Source organism: Lagenorhynchus albirostris, chromosome 14 (genome assembly GCF_949774975.1).
Source record: "Lagenorhynchus albirostris chromosome 14, mLagAlb1.1, whole genome shotgun sequence".
In the NCBI taxonomy this organism is placed as follows: Eukaryota; Metazoa; Chordata; class Mammalia; order Artiodactyla; family Delphinidae; genus Lagenorhynchus; species Lagenorhynchus albirostris.
The window spans coordinates 45,626,918-45,654,660 of NC_083108.1; the positions used below are offsets into that span (position 1 = coordinate 45,626,918).

A 27,743-nucleotide genomic window follows, 5' to 3' on the forward strand; every position below is an offset into this window, starting at 1 on the left:
AATTTCCGTGGAATAGGTACTGTTGTCCCCTCTTTTATTTCCAGTAATAGCAATATGTGTCCTCTCTTTTTTTCTTGATTAGTCTGGCTAGGGACTTATTGCTTGTATTAGTTTTTTCAAAGAACCAGCTGTGGTTTTGTTGATTTTCTATCTTGATTTCTTGTTTTCAATTTCAATTCTAATTTTTATTATCTCTCTTCTGCTTACCCTGGAATTTATTTGTTCTTCTTTTTCTAGTTTCTTAAGGTAGGAGCTTAGACAATTGATTTTAGATAAAATATGCATTCAATGCTATAAATTCCCCTCATCTCACAAATATTGATATTATGATTTCATTTTCATTTAGTTCAAAATATTTTAAAATTACTTGAGATTTCTTCTTTGACACATGTGTTATTTACAGGTGTGTTGTTCAGTTTCCAAGTATTTCAGGATTTTCCAGATATCTTTCTGTTGTTGATTTCTGATTTGATTTCATTGTGATCGGAGAGCAGACATTTTATGATTTCTAGTCTTTTAAACTTTTTAATGCCTGTTTTATGGCATGGAATATTTTCTATCTTGGTAAATGTTTGTGTGAGTTTGAGAAGAGTGTGTATTTTTGCTGTTGTTGGATAAAGTAGTATAGAGGTCCATTATATCCAGTTGATGGATGGTATTGTTGAGTTCAACTATGTCTTACTAATTTTCTGCCTGCTGGATTTGTCCATTTCTGGTAGAGGGGTGTTGAGATCTCCAACTATAATAGCAGATTCATCTGTTTTTGTTACAGTTCTATCAATTTTTGCCTCCCATAGTTTGACACTCTCTTGTTAGACACATACACATTAAGATTTATGTCTTCTTAGAGAACTAACCCCTTTATCATTATGTAATGTTCCTGTCTATCTCTGATAACTTTCCTAACAACCTAATTGAATCCTCTGCTTAAGGTTCCACAAGGCTGCAATTAAGCAGTTGTCTGGGCCCCATTTTTCATCTGAAGCCCAGGGTCTCCTTTCAGGCCCGTTGAGTTTATGGGCAGAATTCTGTTCCTTACAGCAATAGGTCTGAGAGCCTCAGCTCTTAGACACCATCCCTCTCCAAAGGAAGTTCACAGCTAGCTTTTTGCCTCTTCAAGGCCAGTAGGAGAGCATCTCTAACGTCAGGGAAGTCCTGGACCCTCTTTTAAATCAGGCCCACCCAGGATGCTTTTATTTTACTTTATTTTATTTTGGTTATCTTTTTCTTTGTGTACAACATGATGATTTGATGTACATATACATTGTGAGATGATTACCACAATCACATTAATTAGCATATCCATGATCTCACATAGTTACCTGATGTGTGTGGTGAGAATACTAAGACAAATTTCAAAGTAAATAGTACAATATTATTAATTATAGTCACCATGCTCTATGTTAGGTCTCTAGAACTTATTTATCTTATAATTGAAGGCTTTTACCCTTTGGCCAGCAACTCCTCATTTCCTCAACTCCCTAGCCCTTTGTAACCATCATTCTATTCTCATTCTCTCTTAAATTCCACATATAAGTGAGATCATACAGTATTTGACTTTCTCTGTCTGGCTTATTTCACTTAGCATGGTATCCTCCAAGTTCATCTATGCTATAGCAAATGGCAGGATTTCCTTCTTTCTCATGGCTAAAGTAATCTCTTGTTTAATTAACTCAAACACAATTGATTAAGGGCATTAATTAATTCTGAAGGGTTTTTTTTTTTTTACCTTTTTCATATACTATTCATTAAAATCAAATTACAGGTCTTGTCCACACTCAAGAGGAGGGGATCATGTGGGGCCAGGCCTATTAGGGTTCATCTTAGAATTCTATCTGCCACAGAGATCTTGCATATTGACTTGCATATTTAATTTCTTCTCTGGTGCCTTGACTTGGTGTTGTCATAAATACCTAAAATTCAGTATGATCAAAACTGAGCTCTTGATCTTCTTCTTTGAAGACTTCCCCTATCTTGAGTATCATTTCAAAAGTTAAGTTCAAGTTTTTTCACTTCTTTCCATCTCTACAGCTGTTACTCTGATCCAAGTCATCATCATTATCCATATTTGTAGACTACAACAGCCCCCTTCCTGGTTGATTTCTTTATTTCTCAGATCATGACTCACATGGCAGCAAAAGTGATCTCAAGACATAGATCTAATCCTTTCTCTCCTCTGATTATAAACACTCTATAGTTATCTATTGCTTTTTAGAATTGCCCTTATGGACCTGATAGGACCTTGCCTATCTTTCCAAGCTCACCTTAGGCCACTTTCTTTTATTCATTGAGTTCCAACCATACTGTCTTCTTTCAGTTCCTAGAACATGTTAAGTTCTTTTCTCTTTCAGAGTATTTTCACATGTGATTCACTCTATGGGGAACTCTCTCCCTTTACCAGCACAATTTGGTATGAGACTAGATCCTTCCTGTCATTCAGATCTGCTTAAACATCACCTCCTCAAGGATGCATTCTCTGACCAACACGTCTAAAGAAGTTCTGCTGGTCCTTATACCAATATTCAATATGTTGACCCTTGCTTTTAGTATTTGTCACACTTCTTAATCATGTTTGTTTTTCTTGCTTTTTCTTGGCTCACTTTTGTGTCCTAGTATCTAAACAGTGCCTATCAAATAACAGATCATCAAAACATATTTCATGAATGACTGAAGTGTTGCTATTATCAAAAAAACGGGCTAGAGTAATTCAAAGAAGTCTTTATGGGAGAAGCTGGCCTTTTTTTAAAAAATGAATATTCAAACCCAAACGCTTACATGGATATATAACTTTTTAAAGAAAATTTATTTATTATTTTTGGCTTCGTTACTCCACGTGGGCTTTCTCTAGTTGCAGCAAGCGGGGGCTACTCTTTGTTGCCATCTGCAGGCTTCTCATTGTGGTGGCTTCTCTTGTTGCGGATCATGGGCTCTAGGCGCTCTGGCTGGACTCCAGGCGCTCTGGCTTCAGTAGTTGTGGCTCGGGGGCTCTAGAGCGCAGGCTCAGCAGTTGTGCAAGGGCTTAGTTGCTCCATGGTATGTAGGATCTTCCCGGCCAGGGATCGAACCCTTGTCCCCTGCATTGGCAGATGGATTCTTAACCACTGCGCCACCAAGGAAGTAGGATGGAGAGTCAGAAAGGAAGAAAGTCCCAGACAGATGGAGTAAAGAGCAAAAACAAATTGATGGATGTAGAGATTAGCATGGAATGCTCAGGAATCAGTAGACAGAGAGGAGGCTTCACATTGGGGAACAGCAGGAAATTAGGTTGCAAAGGTATAGTTACTACCTTATGAAGAGCCTAGTGGACAGACCTTCCAGTATAGGTTTTTACATGATATTGAATATAGTTTCCTGTGCTATATAGTAGGTCCTCGTTGGTCATCTATTTTATATATACTAATGTGTATATTTTAAGGAAAGGAAAAACATTGAATAAGCAATATTTAAGGAAGATTAGTGAGGCAGCATTATTTGTATTGAATTGAAGAGATTATCTGGAGATAAGTTGTTTATCCAGAAGTCTTTTTGTTCATTTACGCAGCACATATTGATATCCCATTCACTTATGTCTAAGACGGTGTGTTTGGCATGAGGGTACCATGGGTATCACTTCAAAGTTGAGTCCTAAAAAGCAAAGACCAGCTTGAGGTTGGTGGAGGGTCTGAAAAAAAGAAGAAAATATTCATGTGCCCAGGGACAAAAGAGAATGCAGTTAGTTCTTAGGAATTTATATAGTTCAGCCTGCCTTGGGAGTAGAGTTTGAGTAGAGGTATGAGTAATAAAACTAAAAATGTGGTCTAGAGCTAGATAAGGATGGGCGTTTTTAGTCATTACACTTGACCCTTGAACAATAGGAGGGTTAAGGGTGCCAACCCCCGCACAGTCAAAAATCTGCATACTGCTATCTCTGACTCAAAAGTAAAGGCATTGATGAATGATTCACCCAATGGCAGGAAGCTGAAACCATTTGGATAAAATCAGGACTGAAACTCTACTTCTTTTGATTCCACATACTGAGATCTCTAATCAAACAAACTTTCCCCCACACTTTGTTAATTAAGATCTGTAAAATGAAAATACAGGTACTACATTTATTGACAAAAATCTGCTTGTAAATGGACCTGTGCAGTTCACACCTTTGTTGTTCAAGGGTCAATCGTATAAGAAACTTGGGCCTGTTAAAAAGTGTGAGGAGTCTTAGAATATGCAGTCAGCATTTAGAAAAAAGGGACCAGAACAGGTGAGTTATTAGAACTGGAAGCATGGATTAAACTTTCATCTTTGCAGAAATTAGATCATTTCATGGGGGATGGAGCAGAGAAAAGAGAGTAGAACTCGAAGAAAGAAAAAGAGAAGTGGGTGAGATCATTAAAGCTTGAAAAAAGATCACAGTAAGGGCCAGAGATGTGAGACGTTTCACAATGGTCGACAGATCATGGCATGAAGAGGTCAGGAACTCAGAGATCATGGCATGAAGAGGTCAGGAACTTGCAGTGGCAAGAAGGCAATAACTTATAACCCTAAAAAAGGCATTTTCTCTGTGGTTGCTTGAATGCCCAGTTAACAGTTAATCAGAATATTTCAGTGTCGATGTACACTTTTGTGAGTTCCTAAGATATGTGGGTAAATAATGTAAAAGTATTTGTCAGTGCTGGAAAATGGAATGTTTTCTTAAGACAAGTAGTCCCTTATAGCTTCCTTGGGTTTTCAGTTTATTTAGTCAGCTCTGAGTTTTGGTAACTAACTAATAAAAAAGTAAATTAGCTTATTTTGAGCAAATTTTAATAAATTTCATAATTTTGGTATCACTCTATTTAAGTTTTATTTGAAGTGTACACTTAAGTTTAGTGGAAATCATGCAATTTAAAGACAGATAAACCTGAGTTTGGATAATGACTCTACCTGTTATGAGTCACGTGAACTTTCATATTTTGGTGTTTACTTCCCTAAATTGTCTCTAGACAGTATCCACATTTTAGAGCTTGATATTTTAGTGTTAGGCTTTACCTATCGACTTTCCACCATGATAGAAGAGAATTTAGTCCTTTTTCCTTCATCTTACCACACATATTCATACTTGTCCTTCCCAACCCTTCTGTCCTCCCAATAGGGATAGTATTTTGTTTAGACACATATTCAGTGTCTTTGTCGTCAGGACTATGTAAATGTTAGCCACAGCTTAGCCATGCAGTTTAATCTGTTTTTTTTTTTCCTTTCCTACATTTTCTGTTTTTCTGAAGTGAATAGTATCTTGCTCTTTCATTTGTTTAATGTTCTAAATTTTTGTCACTGATTCAGGCAAACTCTTCATCATTGTCTAAATATTCTGTCAGGATGTTCAGACAGATCAGCTAGACTACAAGTTTTAGCTTTCTGAAAAGTTTCTCCCATGCCTCTGTCCTGCTCCAGTTTGAACTGCTCACCCTCTAAACCTGTATACAGCTTTCATCTTTTCATTACTGACCAGAAATTTCTCTTATGTCATCCCTTTCCTTTTCTGGGCCTACTGTTTCCTGTATCCTATTTCTTCCTCTTATTTTATACCCTTGGTTTGTGCTTTTTGGGAGGTGAATTTTTTGAAAATTTATCTGAAAAGTTTTTTTTTACCCACACCTTTGATTGACACTTTGATAGAATTTGGTAGAATTTAATGATATTTTAAGTGAAAATAATTTTCCTTCAGAATTTTGAAGTCATTCTAGCTCCATTGCCTTATTCTAGATTCCACTGTTGCTACTGACAAGTCTGATATTATTCTGATTCTTGATCCTCTGGATGTGATCTGGTTGTGATCCATTTGTTTCTCTCTGGCAACACATGGAATCTTTTATTTGTTCCTAGTGTTCTGAAATGTCTATACAATGTCCCTTGGTGTGTTTATTTCATACCCATTGTGCTAAATACTCAGTAATCCCTTTATATCTGGAAACTCATGTCCTTCAGTTCCCTGAGATTTTCTTGAATTATATCACCAATGATCTCCTTCCTTTTCTCTTCTCAGTTCTTGCTGCCTGGAATTCCTCTATTATTCAGATTTTGAATCTCTTAGATTAATCCTATTTCCTGGATTTTTTTTTCTTGTCCAGTTTTCCATCTTTTTTTCTTTTGCTTTACCTTCTGAGAAGTCATCTTAATGTATCTTCTGACCTGTATGTTGAGTTTTCAGTTTGGTTATGTTTTTCATTTGCAAGAGTTTTCTTTTTTTTTTTTTTTTGCTCTCTGATTTCCTTTTTTTAAATTAAATATAAGGTCCTGTGCCATTTGATGGAATCAATTTTTCTGTCTCTCTAAAGATGTAGATTATAGTTCTTTAGAATTTTTTTTGTTTGTTTAGTTTAGTTAGTTATTTTCCTATTCTTTGCCCTGCTTCTCTTCAGGTTATCTATTGCTTTCTCTCTTGCCTTCCCTCTTCTGGGGAACCTAGTGTACCTTTCCTGGGTTTTATAACACAGAGCATCTTGCTTCTTGTTAGTATCTATGGAAACTCTTTGATTTCAGCATTCATGATCTTTTAAGTTGGTTACCACTCCTATGCCTGCATTTATCTTCTAAAACTTCATTATTCTTTCTTTCTCTCTCTCTAGTAATCATCTCTTCCCTTATATCTTTGCAAGTTTTTTTTCCTCTAGTGTCTTTGCTTTTGTTTTAAAGGAGAGTGAGGAAGGAATACAGTAAGTCCCCTACATATGAACAAGTTCCATTCCAAGAACGCGCTCATAAGTCCAATTTGTTCATAAGTCCAACAAAATACCTAGGTACCCAACTTACACAATTGGCTATATAGTACTGTACTGTAATAGGTTTATAATACTTTTCACACAAATAATACATAAAAAACAAACAAAAATAAAGAAAACATTTTTAATCTTACAGTCCAGTACCTTGAAAAGTACAGTAATACAGCACAACAGCTGGCATACAGGGGCTGCCATCGAGTGAACAGGCAAGAAGAGTTACTAAGTGGAAGAGGGAGAGGAGGTGGGAGATGGTAGAGCTGAAGGATCGTCAGCAATAGGAGATGGAGGGCAAGCTGCCATTTCACTCACGCCTGACGCTGATGGCACAGGTTCTGGTTCCTTGCTGGGTTCAATTCTATCTACATGCTTGAAAAAGCGATCCAGTGATGTCTGGGTAGTAGCACTTTTTTTCTCATCATAGATGACATGGTAGTGCTGGATTGCATTCTGAACGGCTGCTGCAACCTTCGTGTATCATTCTACATTTGGGTCCTGTCCTCAAAAACTAACAGTGCCTGCTCAAAGAAAATCCCATTGCCATTTCCTGCGTTGTGAATCTCTTTGGGTTTTCAGTTACTTCTTCCTCTCGTCTCTCTCTGTCCTTTCTCTGGGCCTCCAATTCCATCAGATCTTCATTGGTAAGCTCCTCGTGTTGCACAGCAACAGTACTGTACGATAAAGCACACAAAAGCACAACCACTTGTAGAGGATGGACGCACATGACAATGTACACCAGACACGTGAACTAACTTACACAATTGGACATGCAAATGCACGTTTGCATCTTTCAAAGTTCGCACCTTGAGGGTTTGTATGTAGGGGACTTACATAAGTTCATGAGTTCAGTCTGTCCCTTTACTAGATTTAACTAGACATACTCTTCATTGATTAGTTAACTAAATTAATTTAGATTAACCAGTACAATAATAGCATTAAAAGCATCACTAGGGCTTCCCTGGTGGCTCAGTGGTTGAGAGTCCGCCTGCCGATACAGGAGACACGGGTTCGTGCCCCGGTCCGGGAAGATCCCACATGCCGCAGAGCAGCTAGGCCCGTGAGCCATGGCCGCTGAGCCTGCATGTCCAGAGCCTGTGCTCCACAATGGGAGAGGACACAAGAGTGAGAGACCCGCGTACCGCAAATAAAAAAAAAAAAACTTCACTAATTATTCATAATTTTGTAGTATCCTTCAGGCTCACAATTCTTTTTTTATATATTTTGTTGTATTTTCTGCCTTTTTTATGGGATGTTAATCTTCAGAGTTATATATTATTCCTACTTTGCTTTGTTGGCGTCATTTCAGGCTTCTCAATATAACTATACTTATTTCAATGACTACCTTCTGGCAGTTACTTTGATGTTTTAATATGAGCACTGTTTTGCGGTATGTTCTTTGAAAATGCCTTAAGAGCTTACTCTGTGATTTTTGTCAGTAGATATTTTTGCAAGTTTAATTTATTTTTCGTTTTTAAACCAAGATTTGTAGATTAGCACCTTTTCTGTTCTACTTCATGTTGTTTCTCTATTAAATGGTTGCAGGCGAAGCACAGATGGACTAGAATGTGAAACAAGAGCAAAGAGATGGGGCATGTAGTAAAATTTAATAAATATTTGCATGAGATTGCTTGAAGCCAGCTTTGAGTGCCTGGCTCACAAACTTTGCTATCCCTAAGAAACAAATCATATTTATTTTAGAATATACACATATTTCTAGTGTTTTATAGAGGTTTAGGTTAGCCTTAGAATTTTGCTATTTTATGGAAAGTAGTGTTACCCTTTCTACAGGAGACATTATACAATGGCAGCATACCAGATGTCTAGATAATATATAATGATGGGGAAAAATCAATCTTCTAAAGTTATTGACTGTCTAGCTAATCATTAATAGAAATAACTAACCAACATATCTGGCATAAGAAAGCAAGATCCTCTATAAGTATTACACCCTTACAAGGGTTTTATTGTTACTGTGATGAGCAGAAAAGGGAATATAGAAATAATGTAATATATAGGTGACAACATAGAAAAGATATTTTATCCAGGTAACAGCAAGTAACATAGTAATAATAAAACAGTCTATGTTTTATTGTCTCATCATAAAAATACTCATTTGAAAATATATCAGGACAGTTTGTTGAATATAAAGCAATGCCAAACTTTTTGTCTAAGTTATTTGTCACAGGAGTTTGTCATTCTAGAAGTCGTCTTAACTATTGGACATTAATTAAGTACAGATACTGCTATTTTATTGTAAAAAGTAACATTGCAAAACCAATTTGATCCATTCTGTTTCATGTTGTAGCTAACATTCTAATTTGAACTACTGCTTACTCAGAAGAAGTGCAAAGATCAAAATGACTTCCTAACATTCTGTTGCCTCTTTTTTTTTTGAGGGGGTGGGGGGCGGCTGCTCCGTGCGGCTTGTAGGATCTTAGTTCCTTGACCAGGGATCGAACCCAGGCCCCAGGCAGTGAGAGCGTGGAGTCCTAACCACTGCACCGCCAGGGAGGTCCCCGCCTGTTGCCTCTGCAGTGCTGCCAGCTTGTTCTTGTTTGTTTGTTGTTGGTTTGTTTTGGATTTTTTACTAGTGACACAACCTCCACCAATCATTAGGAGGGACAGAACATAATTCTACCCGTGACTGGGGGGGCGGTGAACTGCAATGTTTAGCAAACTGCATGTTCCAGCAGTTTTATAGCCTGCCCTTTTCACTTAAGAGGGTATTGTGAATATTTTTCTGTGATCTTAATGATTCATCTTCAATGTCAATGTTATATCTACATAATAGTTCATTACATGCTGGATTTTGTTTATTTTTTGAGGTCTTTTGGAAGTAAATATATTGCTGTGAAGCTTTTAAAATTCTCTGGCTTTCTCTCTGTCTCTCTTACTCACTCACTCCTACATTATCCTATTTTTGAATCATGTCACTTTTTTCAGCTATAATGCCCCACCAAACTCACTAGATTTTGTAATTCCTTTATATATTGGTCTATCTCCCTGAAAAGCAACTTCTTCCTTTAGTTGATATGAAAAACTCATATCCTGCTATCACTGAAACCGAAAACAAAAATTTAAATAAGCATATATTGCTTGTTTACATAGTACTCAAAGTACTACATTATTATTTAAGATTCAAGGGTGTGTGAATGACATTTGTATATGTTAGAATTATTTTGACCTACTGTGCACTACAGTAAAACACATATCCTTTTTCTCTTCTGACACTTCAAACTTATGGTTAGAATAAAAAAATTTTCATCTTCCGGTTCCTCTCCCCAAAATCCTTTAGTCCTTTTTGATCTTCTCTCAATAATTTCACTTTGGTGTAGTCATCTTTTCTGGTCTCTTCTTTTTCCACTTTTGGGGGGACCATATTTCATAGTTAACCTTCATGCCTGCTATTTCTTAAGTCCTTGCCCTATGTTTACTTATTAAACAAACTGTTCATTTACAGTCTCCCATGTAATAAGATCCTGTCTTAGTTTCTTAATTGCATGTTCTTTATGACAAGTTTCCTACTTCATAATCCTTTCTTTCAAAGTTTTATAAAGAAGATATTTCTACTACCCTGCTGTTCGGACTGAAGGAAATCCCTCAGGCTCTAACCTGTAACCTGTTTTATTCTCCCACTTTATCTGTGAATTCCCTCACATTTAGCTATTATTTTTATGGTGCTGATGCTTAGAACATTACCCATCCGTTCAATAACACTCTACTTCTGAGCCCTGCATTTAAAGCACAAATGTGTCTGGAGGAGGATGGTTCAATTGACTGAAGACTCCTAAACCATGTCCCGTAAGGAATGGCTGAAGGAATTGTGCATATTTATTGTTTATCTGGGAGTCAAAAGATTAAGGATAGACAGGATAATTGTTTTCAATAATTGGAAAGTCTGTCATGTAAAGGGGAGAACAGATTTGTTATGAGTTGTTCTAGAAGACTCTACTAAAACCAACTTGTGCAAATTGTGAAGAGCTAGGTTCAGCTGTTCTCTGATGAAGATCAAAGATTAAACCTTACTCCCTTTGGCTTTGCTTACAGGGTCTGGCACTGAGCCTTAGTCATATTCCAGCCTAATGGATGTTTATTGATTGGGTTGAATTGGCTTGAATTGAAAGAATAAACCTTTCTAACAGGAAAAACAGACTGCCTTTTGAAGTAAAAATACCCTGTCTTTCAACAAATATTTATTGATTAATTACAGTGTAGCTGCCCCCGTGCTGGACATCTGGAATGTAAAGATATTAACATTTTAATATTATAGACAACCTCTATAGGCCAGGTATTCTTCTAAATAGCTTTTATGTATCAACATTTCACAACGCTGACCTCACATGGTAAACACTTTTATTCTCCCCAATTTAGATGTGAGGAAACCGAGGCACATAGTTACATAATAAGCCGTGTGACTGAAGTAGTAAGTCATCAAGCTGTGATTCGAACCTGGCAGTCGGGCTCCAGAATCTTCATACTTAACCACTGTGATAAACTGCCTCCAGTAATGAAAGACAAGAGGATGTGCGTGAATGGAAGGACAGAAGGATTTTTGGATTGGGATAGAATCCAATCCCTGCCCTGGGCATTCCTGGCCAGCAGCTGTCCTCTTCCCAATCGCCTGTGGTCTCCTTTACCTTCCGTCCCGTCTCCACACTGCCTCTGAGTGATCCTCCCACAATGCAAACCTGATCCTTCCACTCCCTTCAAACCTGCCGTCGGTCCCCTGGTGTCCACAGGACAAAGGTAGTCACCCTATGTTGATGCTGAGGCCCTCTGTGGTCTGTGTCCACCTCCACCTCTCGCCTCACCTCCCAATGAACCCTGCATCAGACCGTGTGGTTATGTGAGCCAGTCCTGCAGATTTCTTGACTGGGGAGATAGAGTTATTGTGAGAATTAAATTAAAGAATCGATATACAATGCTCAGAACAGAGCCTACAACGTATAACTGCTCAATAAATGTTAGCACTGTTCTTTTCATTTATTTCTGATTATCTTGCTGAAATTGCTTCACCCAAAATATAGCTTATTCCTAAGTTCGCTCACTGTACTTACAATTGCTTTGTAATACACTGAAAAATAAAGGAACTTTATTAGGAACTCCTAATTTACAAATTCAGAGGCAGAGTGAGTACCTTCAGGGCCCAGTCAGAGCTGTTCCTCTGTTTCTCTGCAGGTTTCTCAGCTTTGCTTTCCTCTGTGCTGCCTTGTTTTTTAGGCTGGCTTCCATCAGGGCTGCCAGAAGACTTCCAGCAACAGCGGGAACTATGTGCTTCCTTATTCACAGTCACTGAGAAAGAAAATATCACATCTCATGACCATCCATCCAGAGCGCTAAGCTTGGTTCTGATTAAATGGCCTCCAGAACAGTCACCGTGGCCAGACAAAGCCTGGTTCAGTGGGTTGAATGGTGACCCCATTAGTTCGTGCCCCCCACCCTCACCCCTGTATTGCCCCTCCCCCCTCCCCACTGGTAACCACTAGTTTGTTCTCTGTATCTGTGAGCCTGCTTCTTTTTTGTTATAGTCACTAGTTTGCTGTATTTTTTAGACTCCGCATATAAGTGATATTATATAGTATTTGTCTTTCTCTGTCTGACTTATTTCACTTAACATAATACCCTCCAAGTCCATCCACGTTGCTGCAAAAATATTTCATTTTTTTAATGGCTGAGTAGTACTCCATTGTGTGTATGTATACACACACACACACACACACACACCCCCCACATCTTCTTTATCTATCTGTTGATGGACTCTTAGGTTGTGGAAGCCATCTTTTATTTAACACTTCTTGGGTTATATTATTAACTACTATGGTAACTAAAACTCAGTCATTTCATTAGACTTGCTGACCGCCCTCTCCCTTATCCAGTCTGTAGTTATCACTTATCTCATTTGACATAATCCCTCACTGATAACTCCTTCAAGTCATCTTAGAAATGATCACTCAGATTGCCATTTCCTTGTTTCAGGACTCCAAAAAACTTTTTAAGGACTCCCTCTATCTTCATAGGACCCTTTAATGAAATAGAATTTGATGCTGAATTTACCTCATGTTTTCCTGAATGTGATCCTGGTGATTCCTGACTGACATATAAACACATGCTACAAATTCTTGTGACTGTGCTTAAACAAATGTAAAAATAACACTATTTCTGTCTCATCCATATTTAACACTTGGACATCTTTAGAGTGGGGAACAAGTAAAAATGAGAAATGAGATGAACAATCCATTCAACAATAATCTGTATGGGTATTTTTATTTTTCCCCGCTTTAATACAAACAAATATTTGCAAGGGCCTTTGGTTTTAGTCATGTGCAGTCTTTAAAGACAGACTATTGTTGCAAAAACCAAACTAAAACAAAAAACTCTACACTGAACAGTAGAATGTAAAATATGAGTTTAAAACTTTTTCTTCTAAAACAAATAATGAAAGGGCAAAGCCTTGTCTTGTTAAAAACCTTAATTATAATTAAAGTTTAATTACAACAGCTAAAAGTAGAAGGTAACTGTTAAACAAATTACACAGGAAATCAAAGCAACAAGATTCATAAGGAAGCACCTACAAATTAGTGTCTAGTGAAGGAATATGTTTCTATGTTCTGTATGACAAAACACGTTGAACAATGGAGCTATTACAGGAATAGACCATGAAACACTAGGCCTGAGAAACCATGTGAAAACTATTTGAAAAGATCAGTATTATTATACCCATTCATAGTAATTTCGTAAACTGTCTTCCTTTAAAATTACTTTGTAATAGTAATGTACTATATTAGTTTTCTTTGCTGCTATAACAAATCATAGCAAATTTAGTGGCTTAAATAGCACAAATGCATTGTCTTACAGTTCTGTGGGTGGGAAGTCTGACACAGGCTAATTAATACTGAACACAGAAATTGATAAAATACCAATAAGTTTAATTAATTATTTAATAATTAATAATAAATATATTTTTTAAATGATTGAAATTAAATAGAAAATCTCAAACATGAACAGGGTGAGGAAACCCTGTTCAATGAGTATTTAAAGCATGCTAAAGTTCTTGTGAAAATTGTAAACTTTACTAGAAAAATTTATTGTTAAGAAGGTAGTTATTTTTATATTTTCATATTTATTAGGGACAAATCCATAGGATATGCAAAGAAAAATAAATATGTACTTTTAAAAAAAGTCATATAGACCCTTTCAGTATTTTAATAGTCTATATTTCTCCATTCAAAATTTAGGACTAAGGATTTACAAATACAACTAGAAAATTAATTACCTGTATTTTGTTATTGGAGCTCCAAATTCAATTCAGTGCAACCCATCGTTGGGTACCTGTTAGGTACAAGGTACTGCGCGTATGAGCGGGCAGAGGAAGGATTGAACAAAATACAGGAAGCCTTTGACCGTGGAAATGTTGTATAATGCTGGTACCTAAAATAGCATTATTCCAAGTAATTTCCATCTCCAGTAGTCTGCACTTTTTCCGCAGGCATGGAGGTAGATGTATGATCTCCAAATAGGTGTGTTTTCCCATCACAGCTGACCTTCACGTTTGCTTAAAGCAATACTGCCGCTCCTAGTACCTCACCTCTGTTTAATGAGAGCCATTTCCGAATGCCAACGTTGGGTTAATGGACTGAGATGGGAGAAAATCAAACGTATCTCTCCGTTTTACACGAGATTGCCTTTCTGCCTTGTGGCTTTAATCGCTCAGTTCTACTCACATCTGCCATAATAACAATTACGAGTTTTCTACCGACTTCTTACCCAGGAGGGTATGTCAGAGTATAGCAACATCTCCTGAAGAAAGAAAGGGCAAATTCTTAATCTTTTTCCAGCGTCGTAGGTAATAATTTTCCTCTGCAAACCCCCAAGGAGTACTTCTTTTGCCTTTCACACCCACCATTCCCACAGGTCTTTGGCTCTGTTCTGATTTACGAGTTTTCTTCTATCCCCTTTCATCTGGGTTAAGTTTTAATTATGTAGACAGATTGTAAAAGTCTCTTTTTTCTTGTAAACAACTATTTCTTTGTTAGTAGTAGATTTTGTTTAACTGGTTTTCTCCTATCTGAATCTTCTTGTGGACTCAGGAATTGTGTCTGTTCATTGTTTAACTGCAGCATCAACAAAAGAGAAAGCTGGCTTCCCTTCGGAGTTTTCCTTGAGGGATTCAATCTCGGAACACCTCAAATTGCAAATGTCCCTCGGGAACTGTTCTTTGTTGCATATGTTTGGAAAGCCCATAATATTTCAGTTTTGAATCAACATAAGAGCAGAGTATCACTCACCTAGTAAGCAGTATGATAATACTCTCAGTTCTTCTACTTATTTAAAAACTTCTTCTACTACCCAAATCAAGAAAGTGCTTGAAATCTTCAAAAGCACTTGTGAAAACATTAACCGTTTTCTCTTCATCAAGGGACTCAGAGAAGTGGATTCGAGAAAGTTCCTCAGGTAGTGCTGACAATCACTGCTCTTACTCTGGGACCCTCCATGTATAATTAAAATATGAAGGAAAAAATGTATTTATAATAGGTCTTTTCATTGTTGTTTTGCATTAACACTTTTACCCATTTGGTGGATTTCTTTTTTCTAATCACGAGATCATTCTGCCACATCCACATCTAATTCTGACCTCACAGGTTACCTTTGAAGCCCGACATCTGCGTGAACATTGATTTTGCCAAGTATAGCTAAATATTATCCTTTCACCAGCCTAGCAATCTCCCACAGCATTTTTAAACTTTTACCTGGCACCTCACCAAACGCCTCTTAAAAAGGCTAAATCCGTATTCTTTCAGAAGTTTTTGAGGCATTTTTGAAGAGAAAGGAGAGAGAATTTTTAGACACAGCAGTGTATGTAATGTCCTCGCAGTGAGAAACCATTTATTCAGCTCATCCCAAGAGCGGGGGCGGTGTTGTCCGTGGCCAAGGAACAGAGCTAAGATCTTTGACCAGCCTTAGACACAAAGCCATGACCTTGGCCTCATTAGCTGGGCTGCTAACTATGTGAGCTCACCATGCAAGCTACTGCATATTTGCACGGCTGTTCATAGGGAGCAGGGTTTCTTAACTTGGGTTGCAGTCAGTGTCTGTAAGCATACTGTTTTTTTTTTTTTTTTTTTTTGCGGTACGCGGGCCTCTCACTGCTGTGGCCTCTCCCGTTGCGGAGCACAGGCTCCGAACGCGCAGGCTCAGCGTCTATGGCTCACGGGCCGAGCCGCCCCGCGGCATGTGGGATCTTCCCGGACCTGGGCACGAACCCGCGTCCCCTGCATCGGCAGGCGGACTCTCAACCACTGCACCACCAGGGAAGCCCAACATACTGATCTTTGACGCTAGATTTTGTGTGTGTTTATATTTTTCTAAGGAGAGGGTTTATATTTTCATCAAATTCTCAAAAGCGGATGGAGCTTAAAAAAAGAGGAAGGTTAGGATTACACTAAATGAGATCATTCTAAAACAATGTCATTTCAATATTTCTTTAAGTAAAGTAACATTTTGTTACTGAGGTAGATTTCTGTAATCCAAGGTAGATTTCTCTACTCCCATGTTATTGTGGGAGAGGCCCTTGAACTCTGACCTTTTCATTATTTATCCTTTTATGCCTTTGAGGGAATTTAAGTGGTTGTTTTTGTTTGTTTGTTTGCACGGGCCTCTCACTGTTGTGGCCTCTCCCGTTGCGGAGCACAGGCTCCGGACGCGCAGGCCCAGCGGCCATGGCTCACGGGCCCAGCCGGTCCGCGGCATGTGGGATCTTCCCGGACCGGGGCACGAACCCGCGTCCCCTGCATCGGCAGGCGGACTCCCAACCACTGCACCACCAGGGAAGCCCCAAGTGTACTCTTTAAGTTGGAGAAACCTACTACTTTTCAAGGAGAGGGAAATGAGAGATTGAACCCTTCATTTTTGAATTTTTATATATTTTTAAGACATGAAGTGGTGTTTTCCCCCTTTATCTACAAACATGTTTTTCAAAATCCCTTCCTCAACAGTCTATTCTGAGAGTCTTCTTTCCCCTCAAAGCCATTCTAAGATAACTTGAACCTGACTTTACGATATAGGAGAGCTGAAGTCTGGGATGCTTCCCCTAATTAAATGTTAGGCTGTTACTTATTAACTGTAGGATAGCACATTCCTTAGATAAGATAAAGGCAACAATAGAAAATTGCCATTCTAGGGCCATCAACTACAGTCTCTTCTGTCTTCAGAGTGTTAAAGTTCATGGAAATCCTCAGTATTGTTGATATACTGTATATCTGTACCATATTCGGGAAGAAATGTTATCAGCAAGGTTCAATGTGGATTTTTTAAAAATTCTAGGTTGCTTCACGGAAAGAGCACTTAAGAGGAAAAGAAAGGATCGAAACTCTGTGGAAAACCAAACTATGTGGTCTTCAGAAATGAGAGATGCAGCCATCTGAAATGGTCATGAACCCCAAACAAGTCTTCCTCTCAGTGCTGATATTTGGAGTAGCAGGGCTACTCCTCTTCATGTATTTGCAAGTCTGGATTGAAGAACAACACACAGGTAACACCTCAACTTTTTTTTCCTATTTTTAATGACAACGGTCATTTTCACTTAAATGAGCTATGGTGTTTATAGATATATACAAAGTCACAGTATTTCCAACAACACAGAGCATTAGATACAAAATAAAACCTCCAGCTCCCCAGAGAAAGGATGGTTATACATTTCTGGGGAGCATTTGCTTGGTCCCTTGGGACCGCTCTTGGAATTTTTGTTATCCTGGGCAAGTGGCTCATCAGCCCTTTGGCTCAGCAAAGACTGCTTGTAGAGAATCTGTCTACTCATTTATCCTACCTTTGATGTGTCTACTAAGCACCGAGCACAAGCCTAAAGGGAGCTGAATATATAGCAAACTCTTTTAATTCCTTTTTAATTTTTGTGTGGATACTCCAGTTGGTGTAGAAATTCTTTCATATCTTTAATATAAAGCAAGAGTTAGCAAACCTTTTCAGTAAAAAAAGAGAAAATATTTTAGGCTTTGCAGGCCATGTCGTCTCTGTCACAACTATTCAACTCTGCCAACGGATCACAGAAGCAGCCAAAGATTATTATGTAAACAAACGAATCAGGGTGTGTTCCAATAAAACTGTTATTTACAAAAACAGCTGGTAGGCCAGCTTTGGTCCACTGGTTGCCGCCTACTCTACTTATCTTGTATACTCATCATTCAGTTTGTAATTGCTGTATGTTGGAGGCACTCAATTACTGTTAAAATAGATTATGTTTATAATGATGCAAGGACATGTTTTAGAACATCATAGAAATATATACACATAGGTGTTGTGAAATTTGGTTGTTTTCCGTTAGTAGAAATAGCCTATGGCTTTTGAGTGTTAAGAAAAATAAAAATAGAACTATTCCTTAATTGTTTCCAACTGTGGCCCATTTTTAAATTATTCTAGATATAAAGCACTTAAGAATCTACCCTGAAGGGGCTTGAGGACACGGGGAGGGGGAAGGGTAAGCTGGGACGAAGTGCGAGAGTGGCATGGACATATATACACTACCAAATGTAAAATAGATAGCTAGTGGGAAGCAGCTGCATAGCACAGGGAGATCATCTCGGTGCTTTGTGACCACCTAGAGGTGTGGAATAGGGAGGGTGGGAGGGAGACGCAAGAGGGAGGAGATATGGGGATATATGTGTATGTATAGCTGATTCACTTTATTATAGAGCAGAAACTAGCACACCATTGCGAAGCAATTATACTCCAATAAAGATGTTTAAAAAAAAAAAAAGGAATCTACCCTGAAAGATAATTTCATACTAAGTCTTAAATAATGATGATTTTAAAAGTTGTTTCCATTTTTAAATTCCTATCGTTGCTTTAGCCTCATAGACACTTTGGAATTATTTAATTTATATGGTAACTCTTGTGAAAAGAATTTGCATATAATTATTTTCTAGAGAATATGTAACATATTGTCCAAACTTATTTTTAATTCCCATTACAGTTTATAGAAACTATAATATTTTCTGTTTTCTATATTACTGCAATATTTTATCGTACTAACTGATAATACTGAATGAAACCATCTGTGATAAAATAAATAGGCTGATTCCTTTTGCAGTATAATTCCTAGCATAGATCTTGTCACATAGTAAGCCTTCAGGAGGTGTTTGTTGAACGAGTGAATAGATGAAAACCTCACTGTAGACTATAGACTGGAACGCAGCAAAGAAGGAAGAATCAAAGAGATCTCATTATTGGGAGGTTTGTTAACATCATAGTCTCATAATAGATTTCCCAAGAAAAGTATCACAACAAAACTCCAATACGTAAAAGAAAATATATTCCTATATACAGACTCATGGAGAAATGTTGTGATTTAGTCTGCCGGTAAGAAACTACATGACTTCTGAGGAAACAGCCAAGTCATATGATAGCCTGACATATACAATGCAATTTACAAAATGTGTCCACAAACATCAGTAGCTACAATTGATGGAAAGCTTACTAAGTGCCAGATGTTTACATGTATTTTCTCTTACCCTGTAGACATCTCACTGGATGTGCTATTCTAAGTTTGTAGATGAGGAAACTAAGGCTCAGGTGGGTGAGGAAGTTAGCCAAGGCCCCACATGAGAGGGCTGAGGTACGGAGGGAAAGCTAGGATTCAAACCCAGGTTGTATCTCTCTGAAGTCCATGCCTCTACCCTATGTATTGCTTCTGTGAGGGCGAGAAGGTGAATATTATTATCCCCTAGAGCACACATGAATCAACTGATTAAACTGAAACTTTAAGTGACTTGCCAAAAGATACAAAGCTAAGCATTTTCAAAGTATGATCCATGCCCAGGTTCTCCTATGCCTCGTGAGCCCTGAAAGAGCCTCCTAACCAAAAAAGGCAGATAAGATAAACATATGATACATGCCGTAGCATCAGTACAGGCGTTTTAAAATCACTGACTTGGTAAACCTAAGCTATGTTTACAAGTTCATAAATGTATAATCTCTTCTGCAAGTTGGATTCTTTTTTTTCTAATTTTTATTTTTCTTAATTGAGTTCATAAGTTTTCCAAGTTGGGGAATTATTTTCCTCAGTGAATATGGGCTGGTAAGACATTTACCATTTATTCTCTTAATTTTTGTGATTTGCTAGAAGTACTTTCTCTGATTCTCAATATATCCTAAATGAATTATGTAATTTTTCACAATCTACTCATGACCGTGAGTATAAACGTTAGAACCAGGATTCCTTTAGATAACTATTTTACTGAAGAAACATTTTATTATTCTTCAATAAGACTTCATCTGGAGTTTTGTCTTATACTAGGCTGGTGTCCTAGGTTGTAATTCTGTAGTTTTCTAGGTAGACAGGTCCCTATGTATTTTATATGTGTTTCACATAACATCAGGCATTTTTAAAGGCAGTCTCTTTAAATCAGAAAATATCTGAATGTATGCTTTGATGTTAAGTTAAAAATTGGAAAATCTGAGTTTTGGACGCTTTCAAACTGTCACTCACAGAACTTTGGAAGATGTTTTGGTTCCAGAGATCCTCTGTAAGTAGAGCAGATTTTAAAGCTTTGGGTGGTTTGATCTCATATACATTTCAGTTGTATGTAAGAACTCTTAGGTTCTTTTCATACCTTTTTTCTTTTGAGGCTTTTAAAATTCAGTAAGATACAGACTGTTTTCTATACCTCCCTAGTTTTCCTGGGCTTCTTCTTATTAAAATAAAATGCTTTAGGATTACAAAAAAAAGTCTTAAGTATGCTACGAGGTGCTAGTAAAAGATTATGAATAGATAAGATCTTTTTGGAGGCAAAGAGGAAAAATGTGTCACAGAGAAATGAAATTCTATCCAATTATACAACAGTTTCATATGGGCATCCATTTCAATACCATCATCAATTAAATTATGCCTTTCTCTGCTAATTTTCAGTATGTGGTTGCATTATTATGAACTTTATTTTGTACATTTCTTTTCCCTGGTTGTTAGGAGTGCAAATTTTACATTCAGAGGAAACTTGAAAATCTCAGATCTCCTTGTTAACTCTGGACAAATCACTTAGCCTCTCTAAGCCTCGATTTTCTCATCTGTAAAATGGGGATAATAATGTTTTCCATATAGGATTGCAGTGAGGATCAAGGGAGACAGTGCCTGCAAAGCACTTAGCAGGGTGCCTGGCAAGCAGTAGTGCCCAGTAAGTGTGAGCTGTTATTATGGTCCTGGAAATGATGCAGAGCATCTGCAGACTTGCTTTTTCTGAGTTATCCCAGTTAAGACTCAGCCGCAATTCAGGAAAACAAGCCCAAGCTTGTGCCTTGACTGATTAAGAGGAAAAAAGAAAAAATGAAGGCTCAGTTCCAGCTCTGGTTAAAATAGTTGGGAGCCTCTAACTGGCACAGAGCCATCGTGTTTCACAATGTGGACACTGGACAGGGAGAGATGGGATTGAGTGGCAGAGAGGAGAGTTCGGGCCCAGGACGATCTCAGGTCTGTACAGGCTGCCCAAGGTTAGGGTACTCATTCATTCAACAGCGTTTATTGAAGACCTAACAATCGGAGGCGCCAATAGAGAACCAGATATAACCCCGGTTCTCAAGGAGACTATAGTCTCATGGATTGTAAGGGAGAAAATGGTCTTGAGTCCAGGCCAAGGCTTTGGTACAAAAGGACGGTCCATTGTGACAGGAAGGAGATAGGCCCTTCTTTATGAGGTAAAGTAATGAGTTAAGACCAGGAGAAAGAGCCCAATCAGTTGTCAGTAATGGGACTGCTGACCAGATAAAATGTTAAAAGGAGCAGTGTAGGGGTGGGAGCAGGGTCAGCAGAGGCAGAGGACCAGATCCAAGCAGAACAGGTACCTGTCTGGGGAAGATCCAGTAATGAGGAGGGCCATCTCAGGATAAATCACAACAGTGGCTCATTTTTTTTCCCCAGCTCCTGTTGAAATTTGCAATTCGGTGCTCTTTCTCTAGGTAGACTGCTACTGCTAAACAGAACAAATACCAGAAGGTGTGGTACATAATTGTTCTGCATATGCAATAAGACAGGGTGAAGACCCCATCATAACAGAGTCAGAATCTCAGCTTTAGAAAAAAATTTAAAAATTATCTTGTACACCACCTTTTTTTAAAAAAATATAAATCCAATGACATCACTCCCCTGTTTAAAACTTTTCCGTGATAGCTAATTCCCTTTAGCAAAATCTTCTCCCTGGGCCCACGAAGCTGTGGGTGGGAGCCACCTCCTGCCCCAGAGCCTCCCCTTCATTCCCTTGCCAGTGTTCCCAGCTTTACATCGATCTTTCTACCAAACTAAGCCCTGGGCTAACTCAGCGCTCTCACAGTCTCAGAAGCTGGGATGCTTTTCCAGCTGTCACCTGTCAGCGCTTAGCTCAAATGTCACCTAGTTTGATCACCCCACGATCCGTCCGTCAGCCTCTCCCACCATCTTATTTATTTCTGTCGGAGAAATGGTCATAATTAGCAACTGCCTCGTTGAATTATCCGTTGACTTACTTATTGTCTGTATCCGTTAACTGTTTTGCAACCTCCACGAGGACAGAGATCTTGTCTGTTTCACTTATCGCAGTGTCCTCGTTCCACAGCGTGGAACGTGTATTTGGTAGGTGCTCAATAGTATTGTCGGGCAGGTGCATAAAGAATGCCTCCGTAGGTTTTCCAGCATCCAGCCAAAGGATTACATAGACTATGTTTGAGTATTTATGGGGACAATGAATCCACTACTTCCCAAGGCATCCATTCAGCTGTACAGCCACCTCCTTAGAAAGCGCCATGTATTAAGGCAGAATTCGCCTCCTTAACTTCTCATCGTCCTCACTGGATCCTGGCCGGCACTGCATGAGTCTTATCCTTCCTCCATGGGCCGGCCTCATCATTTCCATGGCAAATGAAATCCCAGATTTTTTAACCATTTTATGAGGAGACAATCCTGGCCAACTCTCCTCTGAACCACTTACTTTATATTTATTTTAAAATATGATGTATTCTATGATTGTATGAAACCTGTGTTAGAAATACATATATCTAATAAAATCCCCTGTCAAGTAGTGAAAAGTTATTTACACATATTTTCAAATATAAGTAGTGAAATACAAGTAGTGAAAATTAAACATCCCACTGAATAGCTTATTTCTTCTTTTGAGATATTCCAGAATCAAGTTTAGTCTCGGAGACACTGCTTTGGGAAAGATCCCCAGTATCCTCCTTACTTGCTGCAAGTAATAATAAATCATTTTTTCTACTGAAAAAAAAATGTTTAGTCTTAACTATTACAAACTAAAATTGTTCCCTGGATTTATATACATTGTAAAAATCTATCTGACAACTTCTGAACATTATTATTCAGTACCAGTATTTTTTAGTTTTTAAATTTTTTAAAAGGAAACAAATTTATTTAAACAAGAACTAAAATACAGTTCACCCATTTCTCCCACCCTTCCACCCCCCCCCCACCTCTGGCAACCACCAATCTGTTCTCTGTCTCTGTGAGCTTGTTTTGTTTATTGTTTTTAGATTCCATGTATAAGAGAAATAATACAGTATTTGTCTTTCTCTGTCTTACTTATTTCACTTTATGTAATGCCTTCAAGGTCCATCCACATTGTCACAAATGACAAGATTTCATTTTTTTATCTGAATAATATTCCTTTGTGTATGTGTGTATATATATATATATATATATATATACACACACACACAAATCTTCTTTATCCATTCATCTGTCAGTAAACGCTTAAGTTGTTTCCATATCTTGGGTATTGTAAATAAAACTGCAGTGAACTTAAGAGTTGCTATATCTTTTTCGAGTTAGTGTTTTCATTTTCTTCAGATAAAAACCCAGAAGTAGAATTGTGAGATCATGTGGTAGTTCTCTTTTTAAGTTTTTGAGGAACCTTCATACTGTTTTCCATAGTGGCTGCACCAATTTACATTCCCACCAACAGTGCATGAGGGTTCCCTTTTCACCACATCCTCACCAATGTTTATTTCTAGTCTTTTTGATGGTAACCATTCTAACAAGTGTGAAGTGATAGCTCATTGTGGTGTTGATTTGCATTTCTCTGATGATGAATGATGTAGAGCATCTTTTCATGTACCTTTGACCAACTGTATGTCTTCTTTGGAAAAACATCTATTCAGATCTTCTGCCCATTTTTTAATCAGATTGTTTGGTCTTTGCTATTGAGTTGTATGAGTTCCTTATATATTTTGGATATTAACCCCTTATCAGATATATGATTTGCAAATGTTTTCTTGCATTCAGTAGGTTGCCTTTTTCATTTTGTTGACAGTGTCCTTTGTCATGCAGAAGCTTTTTAGTTTGATGTAGTCCCACCTTTAGTTTTGCTTTTGTTGTTTTTGCTCTTGGAGTCAGATGCAAAAAATTATCTCCAAGATCTATGTCAGGGAGCTTACAGCCTATGTTTTCTTCTAAGAGTTTTATGGTTTCAGGTGTTACATTCAAGTCTGTCATCCATTTTGAGTTAATTTTTGTGTATGGTGTAAAGTAGTGGTCCAGTTTCATTTTTTTGCATGTGGCTGTCCAGTTTCCCCAACACCATTTATTGAAGAGACTGTCTTGTCCCCATTATATATTCTTGGCTTCTTTGTTGTAAATTAATATGTAGGGGTTTATTTCTGGGCTCTCTATTCTATTCTATTGATTTATGTGTCTATTTTTAATGCCGGTACCATACTGTTTTAGTCACTATAGCTTTGTAATATAGCTTTGTTCCAGCTTTTTTCTTTTTTCAAGAATGCATTGGCAGGACCAATAACGTTTTAGGTATTAATTGATAGTGTTTTTACATGTTTACCTTAAACAGAAACTTATTTGACTTTTCATACCTCTAATGACATTTTTTCTGATTCCTACTAGTTTATTTCTGATTTACACTAAATAAGTACTGATATCTGAGTTTAGTTTAACATTCAACATTAGCATCTAAAGTCAATTGTTTAGCTATAAATTATCATACCTAGCATATGAAAGAATCACATAGCTGTAATCCCACCTTTTCAAAACTCATTGTCACCAATCCAGGCTCTATAGGACTCTGATTCCAAAAATAGTTGGCCTGAAAAGTATGTTCATTTTGGTCAATGATGTGAACTTTCTGTAAGCCAGGGCTTTATTCAGATCTTCAATGCTGTTATCAATGGCAAGATTGCCAAAACAGATGGCTACTTTTAATTTTTTTCTTTTGCAAAAGTACAATAAACATCAATAGGCTCAGGTTATGTTTTAACCTTCTTGTGTTTGTATGAAAATGATAAGTAGTAGCTACAAGCTTCTGATTTTAGGCAAAGTAAAGCCACCTTATTGTTCTCTTGGACAGTTAATTGATTCAGGACCTCACAGACAAACTGGCCTCCATGCTTTGGTATAATATTTCTAACAAGATTCCATCTTGCTTTTTTCCAAACTAAATATATTTGTGGCCTATACATAAGTTTTGCTTTGAGACTGGTTTGGCATAATTCTTTTCTCTTGAGCCTCTCTGATGAGAAAGTATATGCTTCTCCTCTGAAATCAGGCTGTTTTTCCTGATTTTGATGTTGCTCTATTGAAATTCTATTTTCCCCCAGGGGATCTTTGTGTACCTGACCTGGAGCAAAGGCACGTATATCATGAGGACTTTATGCTTACTGTCAATCATATCCTCAGGAAAATAAAATTGCTTTTAAAAGTCACTTGTCTGAGTTACTTCCTCTGGTTTTGATGAAGGTTGCAACCATTTTTTAATCAAATAAACACCTACTCCCTCTGCCTACCTCTGGACACCGCCATCTCCCATCTTCCTTTTACATGATTTTTCCCATCTCAGCTGACTTAGCTGTTCTCTCCTCCTGGAACATGTTTTCCTTCACTGTTTCCATTGCTGGCTTTTCCTTATCCTTCAGGGTATAGCTTAAATATCACCTTCTCTCAACTTCGTATGTAAAGTTGATATCCTCTGATGGTTTATCTCCCAGCACTTGTTATTTATTACTTCTTAAAATTTATTTCATGGCACTTATTCTATCTGTAATCATTCTTTTTGTTTATTTACATATGCTCTACCTCTCACAATACAAGTTCCCAAGGACAGGGAACTTGTATGTTGGTCACCAATGTCCATTCAGACCCTGTCACCCACTTTCAGATCCTGATGTCAATTCTCACTTCATTATGTACTCCCAGTGCCCTCCCAATTCCATGTGTATTCTTATCCACTCAGCTACTTATAACTTTCCCCTCCCAGTGGACTCTGTTTTAACTCTCTACCCTGCCTTCTAAGTCTCCTGTCTTCCTGGGAGCTGCCCCCTGCATATGCCCTGCACCCCAGAAGCCATACTACTAGAAACGAAGGAGTAATGGTCAAAGTTGCTTAAAATCTTCTGAATTTGAATAACGTTCAGTGGCCAAGCTTTGCTACAGAGTCGATCCAATCAATGTAGATTTTTTAAAAATCTAGTCATCAATTGGATGCATTTGTTCTCCAAATATGTTCTGAGTACAGGTAAACGACAGTGCTGTTGCTTCAGCCCAGCACTCACCCTTCTTCTGGGTGCCACCCCTGCCTCTGTTTCTTTTGTTCCTCCTCTCCCACACCATCTACAGAGTGTAGCAGAAACTGCCATTTGACGATGGGACCCTTCGTTTGGTCCGTTGGCAGCTGGCCAACGCTAGGCCCGTCATCCATAGGACACCACACATCACTGGTCACCATGAATTACTAGTCTAGGGAATGGGTGGCTGATTCAAGCTCGGCTGATGATTCCCTTTCTTGACATTTTGGGAGAATGGCTCTGAGTGCCTGGACGATAAGATGCAAAACTCAGAAGCTCGAGTGGCTGTTTCCTACCACGTGGGCCAGAGCAGCTGAAGAGACCAGGCTGGAGAGAGAGCAGAAGGGCAGTTGGGAGGAGAGGAGCTGAGCTGAGGGGAGAGCCTCAGAGAGTGTTTGGGTTCCTGTATCAGCTTCTCCCAAGATTCAGGACTGTTCCTGCCTGGGGTGTTTAAGGTGGCTTGTAGGGGTGGAAAAATTTCCCCTCTGCCTTTCCTGTTTCTTTGGCTGTTCTAATAAATTGACGTGAGATGGATTAATAGGAGAAAAACGAAGGTAATTTCATACATATTGGAGCCCCATAAAAATATGAGACTTTAAAAGAAATAGCCAAGGCAGGAAGCTTTTACACCTTTTAGACAAAGTAACAATACATTTAGAATTGACAACATGAATTGAACATGAAGAATTGACATGACAGAAGTCTTTGGGGTTGGGGTAGTAGACTGGTAAAGAAGTAACAAGGTTTGTTTATACAGCCTTCTCTGCACTGAGTTCCCTGTCTCTGGTGATAAGGATGCCTTCTGCCCCTCCTGGGACAAGGAAGGTACCTTTCACAGGGATGATTTATTTCCTGCTTCAGGGGGACAAAGGAGGGTCAGAGGGTCCTTCTCGCACCAGCTGTTTCTCAAGTACCTTTAATTCAAAATAATCAACATGCCAAAGTGACATATTTGGGGGTGACATATTCTGAACCCCTACAGGCTCAACTTGGGCTTCTGTCACCTGCACCCCAAAGAGTCCTGATAAATCCACACCAGCTCTCATACCTTCCTTCCCACCCTCGGTAAGCAGCCATCTTTCTCAAAGTAGGGTTACTGGAGCTTAGAGGGGCCTCATAAAGAGCCCCATTAGCTTTATTCATCTCTTAGAGTAGGGTAAGGGGCAAAGGGACAGACCAGTCCTCCTTCACTGTTATTGATTTATCTCACACCATGGACCACAGGATGCTGCCTTGCTTACTGCTCTGCCCCAAGCACGGTGCCTGGCAAGCAGTAGACACTCACTAGATCTCTGCTGAATGAGTCAATCTACACGAAAAGCTGGACTCAGCTAAGCTAAAGAAGGCGCGTGAGGCTGGTGCTCGACGCTGGGTTTTCCAGAGGTTACGGTGTTTGGTTTGCAGGGCATTGTCTCCAGGGATATGCTGAAATGTCTTCCTTGAGGTTAGGGG

General features: G+C 38.4%; 1 protein-coding gene across 1 annotated transcript in view; it reads left to right on the plus strand.

Annotated features, from left to right (window-relative positions):
- The window catches only part of CHST9 (carbohydrate sulfotransferase 9), a 234,275-nt gene that overhangs the window by 18,508 nt on the left and 188,024 nt on the right, over positions 1-27,743 (plus strand). Inside the window, exon 2 of the mRNA XM_060121292.1 lies at positions 17,055-17,262. Within this exon, the coding sequence (XP_059977275.1) occupies positions 17,142-17,262 (121 nt within the window). The 5' untranslated portion in view covers positions 17,055-17,141. The remainder of the gene's footprint in view (positions 1-17,054; positions 17,263-27,743) is intronic.